Source organism: Rhinoraja longicauda, chromosome 36, assembly GCF_053455715.1.
Source record: "Rhinoraja longicauda isolate Sanriku21f chromosome 36, sRhiLon1.1, whole genome shotgun sequence".
NCBI classification, from domain to species: domain Eukaryota; kingdom Metazoa; phylum Chordata; class Chondrichthyes; order Rajiformes; family Arhynchobatidae; genus Rhinoraja; species Rhinoraja longicauda.
In genome coordinates, this window is record NC_135988.1 from 323,961 (window position 1) to 344,896 (window position 20,936).

Below are 20,936 nucleotides of genomic sequence, written 5' to 3' on the forward strand. Positions count from 1 at the left end.
ACAAAAGCGTTGCACTCTAGCTCAATGCACGTGAGAATAATAGACCTGAACCTAAATGTAAATCAGAATTAATTTCTGCCATATCAATACAGCGACAACACGCTGGGTCGCGGAATGACGAAACAACGCAATATTTATTATATTGTAATTGTAATTGTAATTAATTTATTAGCCAAGTATGTAAAAACATACAACGAACATGATTGTATTTACACATATCCAGCAACATGTCGGTTACCAAATGAATTAATCTACAAATAGCGTAAAGGGGAATAGATCGGTTGAATGGGCAGAGACCCAGGGCAGGAGAATCATGAACCAGTGGACATAGATTTAAGGTGAGAGGGGCAAGATTTAATAGGGATCTAAGAAGCAATTGTTTAAATCAGTTGTGGGTAGGTATATGGCAGAATACTTGGATAGTTACACCGATAGGAAAGAATTCGTGGAATTTTGGCCATATGTTGGCAAATGGGGTTACCCTAAGCCAGGGTAACATGTACAAGTTAAACGTTTCTTTGGAATTGTTTCGGTGCTGTGCGACTATATGCCTCTAATAAACAAAGGAAAAGAAATGTTGGACATATTAGACTGGACAGAATTGTTCATATTTAAGTGATAATTTTAAAAGAAAACTGGTATATGGAACAAATGGAATAGATTTATGGCTTAAGTGGTATCCAGACAAGTCTTCCTCCAGTAAACAAACACGATCTTATTATCGCAGATATTCTGTATTAAGATATGCGGCGTCAGATACAAATATTTGCTCTCAATCACAGAATGATAGTCTATCCAATCGGAAACATCGTGAAACGTGGTGTACGGAATATTGGGCTGTTATATCTTTCTTGCCTGTTCCGTTGTTGAAGAACTGTGAACTATGTACAGCATTCATGCACTAACCCGACGTCCATTCGTTCCATTACTAAGAGAGCCTTTCTTAAAATATTGAACCTAAACATAATTTCTCTCCCGAGGAATCATCGTCTCTCCGTGAGAGGGGCAGAGTTTAAAGGAGAAGTGCTGCGCAAGTTTATTTCTACATGGCTGACGCAGTGTGCCGCATCGCGCTGCTGGGGATGGTGGTTGACAAAGATATAACTTCATAACGGCATTCAAGAGACTTTTGCAAGGAATGACGGGATATGGATTGGATGCAGGCAGACAAGAGTCGGTCTGGTATCATGTTTGGCACAGTCAATGCCCAAGGGCATATTCTTGAACTGTACTGTTTGGTGATCCATGTTCCATATTACGCACCTAGCCAATGTCTGCTGGAAAACGACAGTAGATCCTCAGCTCTCTCTTCAAGAAACGTACATCATCAGTCCACTTTGCTGGTCGATGCATTGTCCGTGGGAACTGACAATGATCAGCCCACTGAGAAGAATTGCGTCCAATGACTTCCGTATATATACAGTATGTATGGGAAACTCTAGAGTAATAATTAAGAACATTAATTATAGTTCACCAAGCAAAGATATGTGTGTCGGCAGTTCCCCGCCGATACTGCAAATCTGAAGTAATAAGAAGTCAACGTTCAATTTCAGACCCTTTGGCAGATCTCCAATACATATTCACCAGCTTGGAACATTAACTCAGTTTCGTTGTTCACATACTGTATACTGGCAGATCTGATGAGTTTTCGCAGAATTTTCTTCTTCAATTGACCCATGGTTTCTGAATGCCCGATCTTAATTTATTTCTTATTGGGTTTCACATATTTGCCGTGTGAGGCCTTTTGGTTCCCGCGCATTCTTTCTACCCATCGTCCTCTATTTGAGGTTGTGTTAATTTTAAACAAACTGCGCACAATCACGAACATGTGTAATCCACAACCAATATCACAAGCCAGTTTAATCAATCGAACGATTTAAGTTGCAAACGGTACAGATGCACTTCAATGGGTGCATCGCCGCCTGCCCATCACACATTGGCCGTCGCTGATGGTCTCTGACTGCTGACAGGATGTAGGCGGTAATGCACAACGTTTTTATTCTATGTGGCAGATCCGTAAGCTGCACAGAATGTCTTTGGGCAGAATAGATATCCACACTGTAAGTAGGAAATCTACACACGACGGGGAACAAGGTTATGCCCATTAAAATCTTGATTTTCAAGAATACTTTCCAACAAAACATAATCATAATCATAATCATAATCATAATCATAATCATAATCATAATCATAATCATAATCATAATCATAATCATAATCATAATCATAGTCATAGTCATAATCATAATCATAATCATAATCATAATCATAATCATAATCATAATCATAATCATAATCATAATCATAATCATAATCATAATCATAATCATAATCATAATCATAATCATAATCATAATCATAATCATAATCATAATCATAATCATAATCATAAACATAATCAAAATCATAATCATAATCATAGTTTATTAGTCAAGTATGCTTTGCAACATACAAGGAATTTGATTTGCCATACAGTCATACCAATAAAAAGCAACAAACACACAAAATACATTTTAACATAAACATCCACCATTGACTCCTCCACTGTGTTGGAAGGCGAAAAAAAAGTTCAATCTTCTCCCCTTCTTTGTTCTCCCGCGGTCGGGATCACCGAGCCTTCCGCTAACGGTAGCCGGCGGTCGGGCCCTCCGCGTCGGGGCGATCAAGCTCCTGCATCGGGGGTTCTTCAGCTCCCCCGCGCCGGACGATCTGATCCCGGGTCGGGGCTCGCCAAACCTCCTGTGACTTTGAAGCTTCCCGACATCGGCCTCTACCCGAGACTGCGAGCTGCTCGATGGTGAAATCCGCAAGCCGCAGTTTTAGCAAGGGATCGCAGGCTCCGGGGCCCGCGGTGGGGCTCAAAGTCAGTCTGGAGCAACGCTATGATGTTAAGCCGCAGAGAGACCGGACATACGATCCGGGAAACAATCACATCTCCGGCAAGGTAAGAGATTGAAAAAAGTTTTCCCCGACCCCTCTCCCCATTCCCCACATAAAACGAACAAGAGAACATTAACACATACTTTTAAAACACACTAAAAATAACAAAATAGACGAAAAGACAGAGGAAGAAAGACGTTGGCGAAGCTGCGATCGCTGACGGCGATCACGGTATAAATCATGAAACATCTTCACACGAGATTCAACATCTCTTGAAACCAATAACACTTTTACACGTCGGAAAAAAGAAACACATCTTGCCACGGGGAACAATCTTCCCTCCCCCCGGACCACAACCCCCTCACTCCCCCCTCACTCCCCTCACTCCCCCCTCACTCCCCCCGGACCACTCCCCCCTCACTCCCCCCTCACTCCCCTCACTCCCCCCTCACTCCCCTCACTCCCCCCTCACTCTCCGCTCACTCCCCCCTTACTCCCCCCTCACTCCCCCCTCACTCCCCCTCACTCCCCACTCACTCTCCGCTCACTCCCCCCTTACTCCCCCCTCACTCCCCCCTCACTCCCCCCTCACTCCCCCCTCACTCCCACTCACTCCCCCTCACTCCCCGCTCACTACCCCCTCACTTCCCCCTCGCTCTCCCCTCGCTCCCCCTCACTCCCCCCCTCACTCCCCCCTCATTCTCCCCTCACTCCCCCCTCACTCTCCCTCCAATCTCCCCTCACTCCCCCTCACTCCTCCCTCACTCTCCCCTCACTCTCCCCCTCACCCTCACTCTCCCCTCACTCTCCCTCCACTCTCCCCTCACTCCCCCCTCACTCCCCCTCACTCCCCCTCACTCTCCCCTCACTCTACCCCCCCACTCTCCCCTCACTCTCCCCTCACTCTCCGCTCACTCTCCCCGCACTCCCCCCTCTCTCCCCCCCTCACTCTCCGCCTTGAGGATGTCACCCTCGGCTTCGGAGGAGCGACGATATTGTGCGATATGTCGGCAGGTCAGCCGCGACACATCGTCCCTGCCGCGTGGCGCCGGAGGGTGTTCGACGTGGTCCACGGGCTGGTTCACCCATCCATCCGGGTGACGACCGCACTGGTAGCTGCATGGTTCATGTGGCATGGTCTGCGCAAACAGGTTGGCCACTGGGCCTGCACCTGCATTCCGTGCCAGACGGCGAAGATTCAACGCCACGTCCGGGCGCCACTCCAGGAGTTCGGTCTACCCTGCCGGCGTTTCGACCACCTGCACGTGGACATTGTGGGCCAGCTCCCACCGTCCCGGAACATCACCCACCTCCTCACGGTGGTGGACCACTTCACGCGGTGGCCGGGGGCCATACCGCTGGCCGACACAGCCACAGCTACATGCGCTGGTGCGTTGGCCGCGCACTGGATTGTTCGCTGTTGGGCGTGTGGCTGCACCACACCACGGCCTATCACCCCCAGGCAAACAGCCTGGTGGAGAGGTTCCACCGGCAGGTGGAGAAGTTCCACCGGCAGCTGAAGACAGCGTTGAAGGCACGACACTCTGGCCCGGACTGGATGGACGAGCTACCATGGGTCTTGCTGGGCATCCGGACTGCACCTAAGGAGGACCTGGCCTCATCTTCAGCGGAGCTCGTGTACGGAACACCGCTCACGGTGCCCGGGGAGTTCGTGCCCTCGGCGCCGGGGCAGGAACCGCCCTCGTCCGCCCTACAGCGCCTGCGCGAGCGAGTTGTGAGAATTATAAGGAAGTTGAGTAGGTTATATTTGGGTAACCCTGGAGCTCACATACTCGGGAGCATGATGTGAAAATTTGCCACGATAGAATGTAGTTAAAATAGCGAAAACTGAAACATTCTGCTGAGAAGCAGGCTTTCCTATCAGTAGGGGGCGGGGGCGGGGGGGGGGGGGGGGGGTAATCCTTTGTAGTTCTGGTTAGGTTCTTATCTGTTGTAATTCTGCGTTACTGTTGTTCTCGGTCACTGTGTTTAGCAGGCACATCTCCCAAAGGTTAACAAACGACGTATTTTACGAGGAGACTCCATTTGGCGAGTAGAATCTAGACATTTATGTTATCTACATGTTGGACACGGGGAGGGAGATTTCTAAACAAGAAAAGCAAGAATAAATTTAATTATTGGAAAAATAAAAGATGAAAGGTTACGGAGACATTGATTAATGACGATTGATTTCAACTCTACAAGTTTCCATTGTGTCACGAGGGCATAAAGGTCGTACCGTTACTTTGGCTTGTGGAATCAGCTTGACATTGCTCAGTGTTTCACGGTGTACATTGTTATGGTTTTATTATCCCGACTTGTTCGGTAGACTCACCACTGTTTTTGAGCCGTTTTATTTGGTGTCCGTGCGTATCTGAGTAAAGTCAGATATAGGGTACGGGTAGAGTGAAACAGAAATAGAAAATAAAAAGGCGTTGGAAGTATTCAACATGTCATTCAGCATCCGTGGAAAAGTTTATTATCGTAAACCCTTCGTCAGATCAATGGCATGAGGTCTGCATTTGTCCGAATTGATTCTAGTGTCTGAGCTGTAAATTCACGAACACGTCCTTTGACGGAGAGAGGTATTATCGGCCAAACTTTTCATTCATTAATTGCTTAAAAGATGCCTTCACGTTCGAAGAGACTGTAAACAAACGCCTACATAAACGATCAAAAACACGAGGAAAAAAAAGTGAGTCCATTAAAAGAGCAACAGCAGAAAATTAGAGGGCGGTGTCTTGAGGCGAGCATTTGGAACCAATTTCTCGTGTCTGGCAAGGGTTAATTGCTGAAAGAAATTAAATCGACGAGGTCGTTGCGCTATTCAAAACGTTAATCAGAAATATCGAATTGTCGGGGCGAACCTTAAACGGCAAGCCTCGGACGTATTTTTGATACCGGCCTATTCACATGTCACAAACTAGAAACACCCCATTTCCGCGTGAGAATGTTCTTTCACCAGTTACTGTATATTTTAATTGTGTTATGGGTGACGAAATTTTTCGCTGATCAACCATTAGTCAACAGGATTTATATCGGAAACCGAAAGATTCCGGCTCAATGCATCTGACACCAGGCTTAGATTTTTAGATTTAGATTTAGAGATACAGCGCAGAAACAGGCCCTTCGGCCCAGCAGGGCCCAGCGATCCCCGCACATTAACATTATCCTACACCCACTAGGGACAATTTTTACATTTGCCCAGCCAATTAACCTATATGTCTTTGGAGTGTGGGAGGAAACCGAAGATCTGGGAGAAACCCCACGCAGGACACGGGGAGAACGTACAAACTCCGGACTGTACAGCACCCGTAGTCGGGATCGAACCTGAGTCTCCGGCGCTGCATTCGCTGTAAGGCAGCAACTCTACCGCTGCGCCACCTAAGCTCTGAGTTATATTCCAGCTCTGAGTTATATTCTCCAGCTATCTGAAAGTATGTTCCAACGATCAATGGTCCAGTGGTTTGGAATGTAATTCCACCAATGCAACATTACAACAGCAACAGGTAGCATGTGCCCACACTTTCCAAACGTGACCAAATTAATTGAGTATACCCGGTTCCCGGATATCAGGCGCATGCCTGCATTGACTTTATGACATTTTACCGAAGGAACGAATTTTTAAAGACATTTATTTGAACTTTCAGCCAAGTTGTAACCAGGCTTGCACGTCATCTGCATAATTGGCCATTCAATGTGAGCAGATATTTCACTCCATTCTTCAGCTGCTCCCTGAATTTCCTCTGTGTCAGTGTATAGATACACGTGTTGGTGCACATACTGAGAATCTGCAACATAAATCCGAACTGCTGTAGGATATATGCCGGGCTGCTGAGATATCTATCGGTATAAAAGTAATTTTGTGCTTGCCATTTCAGAGAATGAACCACATAGGGTATCCAAAATAATATGAAATTGCCTGATATAGCGAAGAGCAAAATCATCGATTTTCTCCGGTTCTCCACCTCTGTATCCTTCTGGTTCTCATTGCTCTTCCGAAGTCCTTTGCGGACTCTATTGGCCGCTATGACATGTCTGACAGTTAACCCATTGAACAACAGGATTAAACCGATCGGTAACAACGGTGTTAAGATACTGTCAAGTAACTCGAAACCTTTCCATGCCGGCAAAGTGGCGTACTCCTCTGTGAAGGCGCAACGCCAAGGCATGTTGTCAATTATGACATAAGGCTCCACGGCAAAGTAAAAGGGAACGCACCTGGCGCAGCTGACGGCAGCTACAGTCACCATAACCACACACGCTGCCCGCTCGCTGCTGTAACGCTCACGTAGCTTTTGACAACAGATCGCCAAGAAGCGATCGCAAGTGAAACTGACGGTGAACCAAACGGAACAGTCCATGGTTACAACCCTCAATACAAGTGTCAGAGCGCAAACCGGAGTGATGAGCAATGAACTAGCGTATACGTAGATGTTATTAACTTGTTCAATTAATGCAACGACGACAACGACCATGAGATCCGCTGTTGCCATTCCCACCAGGTAACGGGTGATGCATTTGGAGAGACCACATTTTCCCCGAGAGAGGATCACAATCGCCGTTAAATTAACTGCAAGAAATACAATAAAACGTTAGTTCCAAGTGAGCAAAAATCTGATGCACTTTACTCAATTTCCGTTCGGAGAAATGCTTAGAGCGGGGCTGATCGGAGAGGCAGATGTGTCGGCAATTTGCACCAATTTACCGTGGGATACGGTGCACTGAGCACCTCAGTCATTTCGAATCGTTGCTTCAATGGAAATGAACATGTAATTGAGCATTAGTAACATTAACAACATCGGATCAGCGGTGACGGTAAGGATTGTCTGCAAAGTTCCAATTTTCTGTATTAATGAAACCCGGAGCTGGAAGACTATATGCCAGATTTGAATGCGCTTAAATGCTGAAACAATGTCAACATTTGCACTAATTTAACTGATGTGATTGACAAAAGAACCACACATCAATAACAACAAAATGCCATAAATAAAACAGGCGCTGAAGCCTGAACCTTTTTGAAGACACACGTCAGCGGAGGTAGGATCCGGGCTGGGTATCAACGCGACTCTTCTACAGAGCAGCAAGTAGAGAAACGAAAGAGACCCACACACAGGGCGGCACGGTGCGCAGCGTTAAACTTGCTGCCTGACAGCGGCAGAGACCCGGGTTTGATCCTGATTACGGGACCTTGTCTGCACGGAGTTTGTACATTCTCCCCGTGACCTTATTGGTGGTTTCCGGGAACTCCGGTTTCCTCCCACACTCCAAAGACGTGCAGGTCTGTCGGCTAATTTGCTTGGTGCAGTTGTAAATTGTTCCTGGCGTGCGTAGGACAGCGTCAGTGTGCGGGGATTGTTGGTCGGCGCTGAATCGGTGGATCGAAAGCCCTGTTTCAGCGCTGTTTCTCTAGACAAATCTAAACACACAGTCGCCAGTTCCAGTATCTTACCAGGAATACCAACCGCCGCAAGTACAGGATAGAAAGTGCCGGCTATGTAGTAAATTGCTGGATATCCCATTTTCCGTGTGAAGCATCGAACAGTCGCATAGAACTTTCCAACTGTCCATCTGTATTGGTGATTGATTTAGCACACATTTATACAAGTGAGGGAATTCCACGGAGACAACTAGCGTGACTGTCTCCTCTGGCACATCAGCCACAGCCCACTGAACAAACAAGAACCGTAAACGATTTTTTCTCATTCTGCAATGAATTCTTTCCTCCAGGGATTTCGCGAACTATGAGTTTTAATATTTTTTGTTCACATTTAAAAATAGGGAATGTTGCAAACTCTATTTCTACGACACGAGGTAGAGTGTGTTAAACGTAACTATTCATAGAAACATAGAAAATAGGTGCAGGAGGAGGACATTAGATTCTTCGATCCAGCACCGCCAGTCACTGTGATCATGGCTAATCATCCACAATCAGTAACATGGGCCTGCCTTCTCCCCATATCCCTTGATTCCACTTAGCCCCGAGAATTCTATCTAACTCTCTATTACATTCATCCAGTGCATTGGCCTCCACTGCATTCTGTAGCAGAGAATTCCATAAATTCACAACTCCGGGTGAAAAAGTTTCTTCTCACCTGATGGCCTCCCTTTTATACTCAGACTGTGGCACCTGGTTCTGGACTCCCCAAACATTGGGAACATTTTTCCTGCATCTCGCTTGTCAGGGCTTTTATAATGTTATACGTCCGTGTAAGATCCTTCTCATCCTTCTAAACTCCAGTGCATACAAGCCCAGTCTTTCCAAATATTCCCTCATAGGACAGTACCGCCATCCCAAGGATTTGCCTCGTGAACCTACGCTGCACTGCCTCAATAGCAAGGACGTCCTTCCTCAAATTAGGAAACCAAAACGGCACACAATACTCAAGATGTGATCCCACCAGGGCCCTGTACAATTGCAGAAGGACCTTTTTTCTCCTATACTCAAATCCTCTCGTTATGAAAGCCAACATATCATTAGCTTTCTTCACTGACTGCTGTACCTGCGCGCTTACTTTCAGTGACTGGTGTACGACACCCGGGTCTCGTAGCAGTTCCCCTTTAACTAATCTGACACCATTGAGATAATAATCTGTCTCTTTGTTTTGCCGACGAAGTGGACAACCTCACATTTATCCACATTATACTGCATCTGCCCACTCACTCAACCTGTCCAAGTCACCCTGCAAACTGCTAACATCCTCTTCGCAGTTCACACCGCCACCCAGCTTTGTGTCATGTGCAAACTTGCTCGTTAGTTACTTCTAATCCCATCATCCAAATCATTAATATATATTATAAATAGTTGCGGCCTCAGCACGGAGCTTTGCGGCACTCCACTCGACACTGCCTGCCATTCTGAAGATGGCCCATCTTCTCCTGTCTGCCAACCAATTCTCTATCCATGTCAATACCCTACCCCGAATACTATGTGCTCAAAGTTTGCTCAGCTACCTCCCGTGTGGAACCTTATCAAAGGTTTCCTGAAAGTCTACAAACACTACATCCACCGCCTCTCCATTATCCATTTTACTTGTCACATCCTCAAAACATTCCAGAAGATTAGTCAAGCTGGATTTTCCCTTCATAAATCCATGCTGAATTGGACCAATCCTTTCATTGCTATGCAAATGCGCCGTTACTACCTCTTTAATAATTGACTCCAGCATCTTCCCCACCACGGATGTCAGGCTAACTCGCCTATAATTCCATGTGTGCTCTCTCGCTCCTTTCTTGAAAAGTGTACTCCTGTGAACAATATTACTTCTAACCTGAACAATGAACTCCAAATATGTAACATTAATAATATTACGTGCCCAGTGTGATCTGTTCTAATTGAATTTATTGTTCTTGATATTTGTTCTTCTTTCAGTTGCCATGCCAATACCTTGTGCGCTCTTTCTCCTAATTCATAATATCTTTGGTTAGTTCGTAATATTCGTTTTTCTGTTCTGTAAGTATGTAAAGTATTGTATTGAAATTTTTTATTTGCAAGTTGTATTTTTTTCGTATCTGAAGAAGTTTTCTGTAAGTCTTTTTCTAATACGGTGATTTATTTTTCTAATCTTTCAGATTCCTTCCCATAGTCTTTCTTTATCTTAGACGAGTAGCTTATAATTTGGCCTCTCAAATAAGCCTTCATTGCATCCCATACAATAAATTTATCATCAACTGAATTTAAATTAGTTTCCAAAAATAATTCAATTTGTCCTCGAATAAAACCACAAAAGTCTTGCCTTTTCAATAGTAAAGAGTTGAGTCTCCATCTATACACTGACTGTTCTTTATCTGGCATCGTAATTTTCATTAATAATGGTGAGTGATCCGATAACAATCTAGCCTTGTAATCTATTTGTATTATTCTACCCCTTAATTGAGCTGAAATCAAAAATAGATCTATTCTAAAATATGTATCATGTCTATTGGAATAAAGGGAGTAGTCTCTTTCCCTGGGATGGCTTTTCCTCCAAACATCTATTAAATTTAAATTTTCCATTAAATTCAAGGTTGTCTTCGCTGCTCTTGTCCTTGTCGTTGTCCTTGATGATCTATCCATTACTGGATCTAAACAAAAATTGAAATCTCCCCCTATCAATATATTTTCATGTGCTTCCGCCAGATTTAAAAAGGTACCCTGCACAAACTTCTCACCATGTATATTTGGTGCATATATATTCACCAAGGTCCACAATTCTGAGAAAATTTGACAATGTACCATTACAAATCTACCTACTGGGTCACTTACAATATTTTGTATCTTAATTGGTAGCGTTTTCTTAAATAGGATAGCAACCCCTCTTGCTTTTGAGTTAAAAGAAGATGCGACCATACTTCCTACCCAATCTCTCTTTAACTTTTGATGCTCTTTTTCCGTTAGATGTGTTTCTTGCAAGAAAGCTATATCTACTTCCAATTTTTTCATCTGTGTTAAAATTCTCTTCCTTTTTATCGGTCCATTTAACCCATTCACATTATAGCTTTAAAAATTTAATGTGTTATCCATTCATTCCTTTTTTTTTTTTTTTCCCTTTTCCCTTACCTTGATACCTCTTCCGGTATTTACATTGTGCCGTATTTCAGTGTGCTCCCCTCCATAGTCCAGGTATAAAAACAGAAAAGAAATAAGAAAGATAGAAAAATAGACCCTCCCTCTAATGTTGTTAATAAATAGATTAGCAACATTACCCACCTTTATTATACGAGGTGTGGTCCGCACCACACTAGTGCCCATGATTATGGTGGAGCATCCACATTCTCCAACCCCCCCGATATATCAAGTACTTCTAAAATTTAACAATCCTTAATACAGTTAATCCCCTCTATAGTATACAGATCTTATTAATAATCATTCATTCATGAGCCTTCTTAAGCATATCTCGATGGGAATTCTTCCGCATACTCTTCTGCTTTGACAAAGTCTTAAAAAAAAATATTTTCTCCAGTGTTGATCATAATCTTCAAAGTAGCCGGATGCAGTAAAATAAACTTATAGCCTTTCTTCCATAGAATATATTTTGCCTTATTAAATTCTTTTTTTCTGCTCAACAAGGCATTACTGATGTCTGGGTAAAAGATTATTTTAGTGCCTTCATGTTCTATTGGTTTTCCCTCTCTTATATTATTCCCGACTGTTTTGAAAACCAATTCTCGATCTTGGTATCTTAAAAATTTAATCAACACAGATCTTGGCTTTTTATTAGCCGAGGGTTTCCGTCTGAGAGCCCTATGTGCTCTTTCTATTTCCATCCGACCTTGTTTATCTATTCCCAGAGTGGTCACTATCCAATCTTGAAAAAAGTTAATTGGGTCTTACCCCTCCACTCCCTCTGGCAAACCAACAATTTTAACATTATTTCTCCTGCTATAGTTTTCCACCGCATCCAACTTCTCCGCCGTCTTTTTGCTTTCAATTGCTGCAGCAGTAATACTGTCTTCATTTTTTTCCACTCTAGATTTTAACATTTCATTTTCCATTTGTATATTATCCACTTTATTTGTCACTGTTTGAAATTTCTTCTCCATTTTTTTCAACGTCTTATGAAATTTCTTGTTGTCTCCTCATTAATTTGTTATCTCCTTCAATTTTCTTAAGCCTGTTAGTAATTTCTTGAAGCATCGTTTTCATATTAGTCTCTGTATCTTCTTGCTTTTCTACTTCTTCCTCATTTCCACTTCCACTGCTAGTGGGGTCTCCCGTTACCTCATCATCACTCGTGTCCGAAACTCCAGACACAACATCAGCAGCCTCTCGGCAAACAGTGGGCCTTTTTGGTAACTCACGGCGACTCCCTCGTATTTTGACCCGAGACAAAGAGCGCTTGCTGGGAGTACTAGACTCCAGCTTCGTACCGGAGCCCTCCCCAGACTCACCGCCTGCCGAGGGGTCACCAAATCTAGTCCCCTGCTCCATCAGAGCTGTGGGCCTACCTTCGATTTTTTTTCTTGATTCCTTTGCTTGCTTCTGTGGCAGTTGTACTCCTCCTTTTACTTTCTTGGAAGGCATCCGTACGTTCTGTATACTTTCTGATTTAATTTAAAGTACTTGATTCCTTTAGTTCGTCTTTTGTTTAGCAGTTTAGGGCTTTGTTTTCGGGAGTGCTGAAAAGTTATGTCTACTCAGCCAAGCATTGGACACGCCCCCCTCTTACTAGACCATTGGAATCCTTAAGAAAATTATATTTCAGACTGGAAAAATATGGGAAAGTATCAGGATACAAAATTAATAAAGATAAAACTGAAATAATGCCTCTTTCTGAAGGTAATTATGATCAATGTAAAAGAAAAAGTCAGTTTAAATGGCAAAAAGAAGGCATGAAGTACCTAGGGGTTAAAGTAGATAATAAGTTAAATAATCTGTATAAACTAAATTATAAACAACTAATTAAAAAAATTGAGGAGGACTTGAAGAAATGGATGAATCTTCCAATTACATTGCTAGGGAGAGTGAACTGTATTAAGATGAATATTTTTCCGAGGTTACAGTATTTATTCCAAACACTGCCGATACCTTTACCAAATAATTTTTTCCAAGAATTGAATAAAATTGTGAGAAATTTTCTTTGGAAATGTAAAATGCCAAGAGTGTCTATGGAAAAATTAACATGGAAATTTGAATTAGGTGGACTGCAATTGCCAAATTAAAAAAATTACTATCTGGCAGCACAAATGAGTATTATTTCATCATTTTATCAAGAGGGTGGAAAAACAGCGTGGGTTAAAATTGAAATGGATAAAATAAAAGAACTATGCCCAGAAGAATTTATCTATAAAAAGGGAAGCAAAGCTATTAGTTAAGGATCAAGAGTCACCTTTGCTAAAACATTTAATTAATATATTGTTGAAAACAGTTAAAGCTAATGATAAAAGATTCTTTCTAACAGCTAAAACTCCATTAGTAAAAAATAGATTACTGCCGTTTGCTTGGAATAATCAAATATTACAAGTCTGGGAATAGGAGGGTATTAAACATATAGGAGATTGCTATGAAGGAAATAATTTTTTGACATTTTCTCAATTGAGAAACAATTATCAAATTCCAGGGAATAGTATTTTTGTCTATTATCAATTACAATCTTTTTTAAGGGAAAAGTTAGGTAATTCAATGTTTTTATTTCAAATGAAAGGAATTGAATTCCTGATTCAGGGCAAGGGAACTAAAAAAATTATATCTTCAATGTATAAATTGTTACAAAAATCTAGTCCAAAGACAGGAATTCAAAAATCAAGACAAAAATGGGAAACAGATCTGAATATTAGCATTGATGAACCAAGTTGGGAAAGATTATGTTTAGAAAGTATGAAAAATACTATTAATGTGAGATATAGTTTAGTACAATACAATTTTTTACATCAACTATATTTAACTCCGAAAAAATTAAACAATTTAAATCCAAATTTACCTGAAATTTGTTTTAGATGCAACCAGGATGTGGGTACTTTTTTTACACTCCACATGGGCATGTCCGAAGGTAACTCCTTTTTGGAAAGACCTAAAAAAGTTTTTGGAACAATTGATGAATAAGACCATACCATTGGATTCAAGGTTGTTTTTAATTGGGAGATACTAAAGGAATATTACCAAGATTAATTTTAGATAAATATCAGGAAAGATTTTTCAAAATAACAATAGCAATAGCAAAAAAATGTGTGGCGGTCACTTGGAAAGACCACAATGAAATAAGAATTGCAAGATGGTATGCAGAAATGCGTAGTTGTATCCCATTAGAAAAAGCTACTTATAATCTGAGAAATAAATATGATTTCTTTTTGAAATTTTGGAACCCATTCACTTTAAAACTAGGATTAAGAATTAGAAATATTTAATTTCAGGATGGTTTTGATACCGCTGAAAAGAATTTAATAAGAAATTAGCCGGAAGTGTTTCCTTCTTGTCTCCAGGTTTCCTTCTTTCTTCTTTCTTTCTTTCTTTCCTTTTAAAAAAAAATTCTTTATCTTTCTACTTCTCCTTTTTCCTCTTTTTTCTAACTGGGGGTGGCGGGGAGGGGGGTTGTGGGGGGGGGGGGGGGGAGATAATACAGAACAATACAAGTATAATCGAATTTAAAATGTATAATCGAATTTATAATGTAGGTACCATCGCGTACTATGAGTTCATACATGTATTTGATTTGTTAAAATTTAAATAAAATTAATTTTTTTAAAAAAGGATAGCGGAGTCAGGGGGTATGGGGAGAAGGCAGGAACGGGTACTGATTGAGAATGATCAGCCATGATCATATTGAATGGCGGTGCTGGCTCGATGGGCCGAATGGCCTCCTTCTGCGCCTATTGTCTATTGTCTATTGCCTATAAGTTGGGCCCGTTCCTCGTAGGGTTTCCATTGTGACCTGGGGAAATTGCGTTTTTTCTTTAAAAAAACTAAAATTAAAAAAAACGAATCTCAATGTGGGGAGAGGAGGGGGGGGGGGGGGGGGGGGGGGGGGGGGGGGGGGAGGGGGGGAGAGGGGGGGTGAGGGGGTGGGGGGAGCGGAAAGTGGAGCGGGAGCCACTGACATCGTTCTGCCTACGGCCATCTTCTTTCTCCTTCACTGTGGTGCCGTGCTCCTCTAGGGGAGGGGGAGCACAATTCAAGGCGGTGCAGGGAAGGGGAGAGGGTGTGACCGAGGAGCCCTGGACCCAAAGCCTCTCCTGTATTGGTGTAGCACATTCAACCCCCCCATTCAAACTCCCTAATCCCCCTCCCCTCCTTACCCACCACTCTCCCATCTTCCCTGAACCCCACTGTCACCCTTCCCCACATCCCCACTCTCTCATCCCCCCACCACCACTCCCCCCACCCCTGCTGTCCCCTTACCCCCACCCCTTCTCCTTCCCGCCTCCAGTCTTCCTTCCTCCCCACCCCACCCTGCCTTCATCCCCAATCCCACTATCCCTCCCACCCCCACTCGCACTCTCCCCCACCATCCAATTCCCCACCACCCCCCTATCCCCCACTCTCTCCTTCCCCAACCTCCATTCTCTCATCCCCCAGCCCCACTCATTCTCCCCGTTTCCCCCACTCTCTCCCCCCCACCCCCCTATTCTCTCCTCCCAGGCCCCATTCTCACTCTCCCCACCCCCTCTCTCATCCACCCTTTCTCCAACACTCACGCCTCCCTCACTCTCTCCTCCCCCCACCCCCACCCTCTCTTCCCCCCACCACAACCCCCCTCCCCCGCTGGCCCCCCTCCCCAATCCCACTCTCCCTCCCACCCCCACTCTCTGCTCCTCCCATTTCCCCACCACCCCCTTTCCCCCACTCTCTCCTCCACCCAGCCCCCAATTCTCTCCTCCCCAGCCCCACACTCACTCTCCCCACCCCCTCTTTCCCCAACCCCTCTCTCCCACTGTATCCTACCCCACCCTCCCCCTCCCCATTCTCTCCTCCCCAGCCCCACTCTCACTCTTCCCCACGCCCCATCTCTACACCGCTCCTCCCCCACCCCCCGCCTCCCACACACACCCCCTCCAAACCCCACCCCTCCTCTCCACCCACTCGCCCCCACCCCCCTTCCCCCACTCTCCCCTGACCCCACGGTCCCCTCCCCCACACCCCACTCCCCTTCCCCCACACCCCCTCTCTCCCCCACCCTCCACCTCCCCCCTTTCACTCTCACTGTCCCCTTCCCCCCACCCATCTTCCCCCATCCCTCCCTTCTCCACTCCCTCCCCCACTCTCCCCTCTTCCCTGACCCCCACTGTCCACCTTCCCCCCACCCCCCCCCCCGACCCCCGCTGCCCCTCCCCATTCCAAATTCACCTCCCACCCCCACCCTCTCCTCCCCCACTCCCCCATTCTCTCCTCCCGCCCCCCCACCCACCAAAGTCCGGGGAGGGGCGCATTAGTTTGTCCGGGGGGGGGGCATCTCACAGACGCACGGGTCCCATTCTAACGTCACATTCTGAAGACCTTCAGGAAATCGGTTAGAAATGAAATGTTTTAACTTTAAAACCTCCCCCCCGGACCCCCTCCCCCTCACTCTCCCCACTCTCCCCTCACTATCCCCTCACTCTCACTTCACTCTCCCCTCCCTCTCCCCTCACCCTCCACGCACTCTCCCCACTCTCTCCCCCACTCTCCCCCTCACTCCCCCCTCACTCTCCCTTCTCTCCCCCACTCTCCCCTCACTCCCCCCCCACTCACCCTAACTCTACCCTCACTCTCCCTCCACTCTCCCCTCACTCCCCCCCTCACCCCCGCTCACTCCCCCCTCACTCTCCCCTCACTCTCCCCTCACTCTCCGCTCACTCTCCCCTCACTCTCCCCTCACTCTCCCCTCACTCTCCCCTCACTCTCCCCTCACTCTCCCCCCACTCTCCCCTCACTCTCCCCTCTCTCTCTCCTGACTCTCCCCTCACTCTCCCCTCACTCTCCCCTCACTCTCCCCACACTCTCCCCTCACTCTCCCCGCACTCCCCCCTCTCTCCCCCCTCATCTCCGCCTTGAGGATGTCCCTCTCGGCCCCGGAGGAGCGATGATACTGTGCGATATGTCGGCAGGTCAGCCGCGACCCATCGTCCCTGCCGCGTGGCGCCGGAGGGTGTTCGACGTGGTCCACGGGCTGGCACACCCATCCATCCGGGCGACGACCGCACTGGTAGCTGCGCGGTTCATGTGACACGGTCTGCGCAAACAGGTTGGCCACTGGCCCCGCACCTGCATTCCGTGCCAGACGGCGAAGATCCAACGCCACGTCCGGGCGCCACTCCAGGAGTTCGGTCTACCCTGCCGGCGTTTCGACCATCTACACTTGGACATTGTGGGCCAGCTCCCACCGTCCCGGGGCATCACCCACCTCCTCACGGTGGTGGACCGCTTAACGCGGTGGCCGGAGGCCATACCGCTGGCCGACACAACCACAGCTACATACGCTCGTGCGTTGGCCGCGCACTGGATTGCTCGCTGCCGGTGGTCATCTCTTCGGACCGCGGGCCACAGTTCACCTCTGAGCTGTGGTCGGCCATGTCTCACCTGTTGGGTGCACCACACCACTTCCTATCACCCGCAGGCAAACGGCCTGGTGGAGAGGTTCCACCGGCAGCTGAAGACAGCGCTGAAGGCGCAACTCTCCGTCCCAGACTGGATGGACGAGCTAACATGGGTCTTGCTGGGTATACGGACTGCACCTAAGAAGGACCTGGCCTCATCTTCAGCGGAGCTCGTGTACGGGACACCGCTCACGGTGCCCGGGGAGTTCGTGCCCTCGTCGTCGAGGCAGGAGGAACCGCCCTCGTCCGCCATACAGCGCCTTCGCGAGCGAGTTGGCAAGCTCGCACCTGCGCCGACATCCCGCCACGGGACATTCCGCCCGTACGTGCCATCGGCCCTCCGGGACTGCGCCTATGTGTTCCTGCGCCGTGACGCCCACTGGACGCCGCTCCAGAAGCCATATGACGGCCCGTACCGGATGCTGGAGCACGGCAGACAACCTTTGTCTTGGACATGGGGTGTCAATTGACCGCTTAATGCCGGCGCACTTGGACATCGACCAACCGGTGCGGGTTGCCCATCCTCCGCCACGAGGTCGCCCCCCTTTGCGAGTTCCTCCACCTTTCCCACCTCCTGCCCTTCCACCTGTTCCTCCAACTGTGCCTCCGCCGGCCCAAGATGCCCTTGCATTATGTTTGACTTGTATTAACCATCTGTTGTTGAATCTAGTCGCACAAGTAATGGTAGACGTGCAATTCTAGTCGCACCTTTACAAGAAGGATGTGGAGCCTTTGCAATGAATGTGAAGAAAGTAGAGAACGTTGCTTGCATTGGAGGCCATTTGCTACAGGGAGAGTTTGGACAGACTCGTATTCCTTTCTATGTAAGGACGGAGGTTGTGGGGAGATTTAATACATGTACATCATATGCTGAGCATAGACGGGGTAACAGATATAACCTTTTTCCAAGGATGGAAATATTAAATTCTAGAGGGCATATATTGTCAGAGGGGCAAGGTTTAAAGGAAATGTGACAGGCAACTTTTTTTTAATAGAGTGCGGTGTGTTGCTTGGATCACCCAGTCGGGTTTGGTGGCTGAGGTAGATACGATAGTGGCATGTAAGCAAATGTCCGTTTTTAAATTAGTTTTTTTACAGTTATTGAGTGCGATTGTTTTGTTCTTATTTGAGAATAACAGGAGGCAATATGATAAGTTGAAAATCCTGATGTTAATTATGCAGATAGGAAGAGGGGATAACAGATATCAATTAGTTTTAGTATTAGAGGGTGCTGTGTATTATGGCTTAATTGGGCGTGAACAATTGCCAAGAGGCAGAAATGTTGTCGGAAATTTTGAGAATTATAAGGAAGTTGAGTAGGTTATGTTTGGGTAACCCTGGAGCTCACATACTCGGGACCATGATGTGAAAAATTACCACGATAGAATGTAGTTAAAATAGCGAAAACTGAAACATTCTGCTGAGAAGCAGGCTTTCTTATCAGTAGGGGGCGGGGGCGGAGGGGTGGGGGGATAATCCTTTGTAGTTCCGGTTAGGTTCTTATCTGTTGTAATTCTGCGTTACTGTTGTTCTCGGTCACTGTGTTTAGCAGGCACATCTCCCAAAGGTTAACAAACGACTCCATTTGGCGAGTAGAATCTAGACATTTATGTTATCTACATGTTGGACACGGGGAGGGAGATTTCTAAACAAGAAACGTAAGAATAAATTTAATTATTGGAAAAATAAAAGATGAAAGGTTACGGAGACATTGATTAATGACGATTGATTTCAACTCTACAAGTTTCCATTGTGTCACGAGGGCATAAAAATCCTACCGTTACTTTGGCTTGTGGAATCAGCTTGACATTGCTCAGTGTTTCACGGTGTACATTGTTATGGTTTTATTATCCCGACTTGTTCGGTAGACTCACCACTGTTCTTTGAGCCGTTTTATTTGGTGTCCGTGCGTATCTGAGTAAAGTCAGATATAGGGTACGGGTAGAGTGAAACAGAAATACAAAATAAAAATGCGTTGGAAGTATTCAACATGTCATTCAGCATCCGTGGAAAAGTTTATTATCGTAAACCCTTCGTCAGATCAATGGCATGAGGTCTGTATTTGTCCGAATTAATTCTAGTGTCTGAGCTGTAAATTCACGAACACGTCCTTTGACGGAGAGAGGTATTATCGGCCAAACTTTTCATTCATTAATTGCTTAAAAGATGCCTTCACGTTCGAAGAGAATGTAAACAAACGCCTACATAAACGATCCAAAACACGAGGGGGAAAAAAGTGGATTAATTAAAAGAGCAACAGCAGAAAATTGGAGGGCGGGGTCTTGAGGCGAGCATTTGGAACCAATTTCTCGTGTCTGGCAAGGATTAATTGCTGAAAGAAATCAAATCGACGAGGTCGTTGCGCTATTGAAAACTTTAATCAGAAATATCGAATTGTCGGGGCGAACCTTAAACGGCAAGCCTCGGACGTATTTTTGATACCGGCCTATTCACATGTCACAAACTAGAAACACCCCATTTCCGCGTGAGAATGTTCTTTCACCAGTTACTGTATATTTTAGTTGAGTTATGGGCGACGAAATTTTTCGCTGATCAACCATTAGTCAACAGGATTTATATCAAAAACCGAAAGATTCCGGCTCAATGCATCTGACACCAGACTTACATTTTTTGATTTAGATTTAGAGATACAGCGCAGAAACAGGCCCTTCGGCCCAGCAGGGCCCAGCGATCCCCGCACATTAACATTATCCTACACGCACTAGGGATAATTAATTTGCCCAGCCAATTAACCTATAAACCTGTACGTCTTTGGAGTGTGGGAGGAAACCGAAGATCTCGGAGAAACCCCACGCAGGTCTCCGTACAGTACAGCACCCGTAGTCGGGATCGAACCTGAGTCTCCGGCGCTGCATTCGCTGTAAGGCAGCAACTCTACCGCTGCGCCACCTAAGCTCGGAGTTATATTCCAGCTCTGAGTTATATTCTCCAGCTGTCTGAAAGTATGTTCCAACGATCAATGGTCCAGCGGTTTGGAATGTAATTCCACCAATGCAACATTACAACAGCAACAGGTAGCATGTGCCCACACTTTCCAAACGTGACCA

General features: G+C 45.7%; 1 protein-coding gene across 1 annotated transcript; it reads right to left on the reverse strand.

The window, feature by feature from the left end:
* Positions 1-6,554: 6,554 nt before the first annotated feature.
* LOC144610231 (putative G-protein coupled receptor 139) lies at positions 6,555-17,844 on the reverse strand. Its single transcript, XM_078428828.1, has 2 exons — positions 17,751-17,844; positions 6,555-7,453 (listed from the first exon to the last, which is right to left on the reverse strand). Exons 1-2 carry the CDS (start codon positions 17,842-17,844, stop codon positions 6,555-6,557), a joined length of 993 nt encoding a protein of 330 aa, XP_078284954.1.
* Between the last annotated feature and the right edge of the window lie 3,092 nt (positions 17,845-20,936).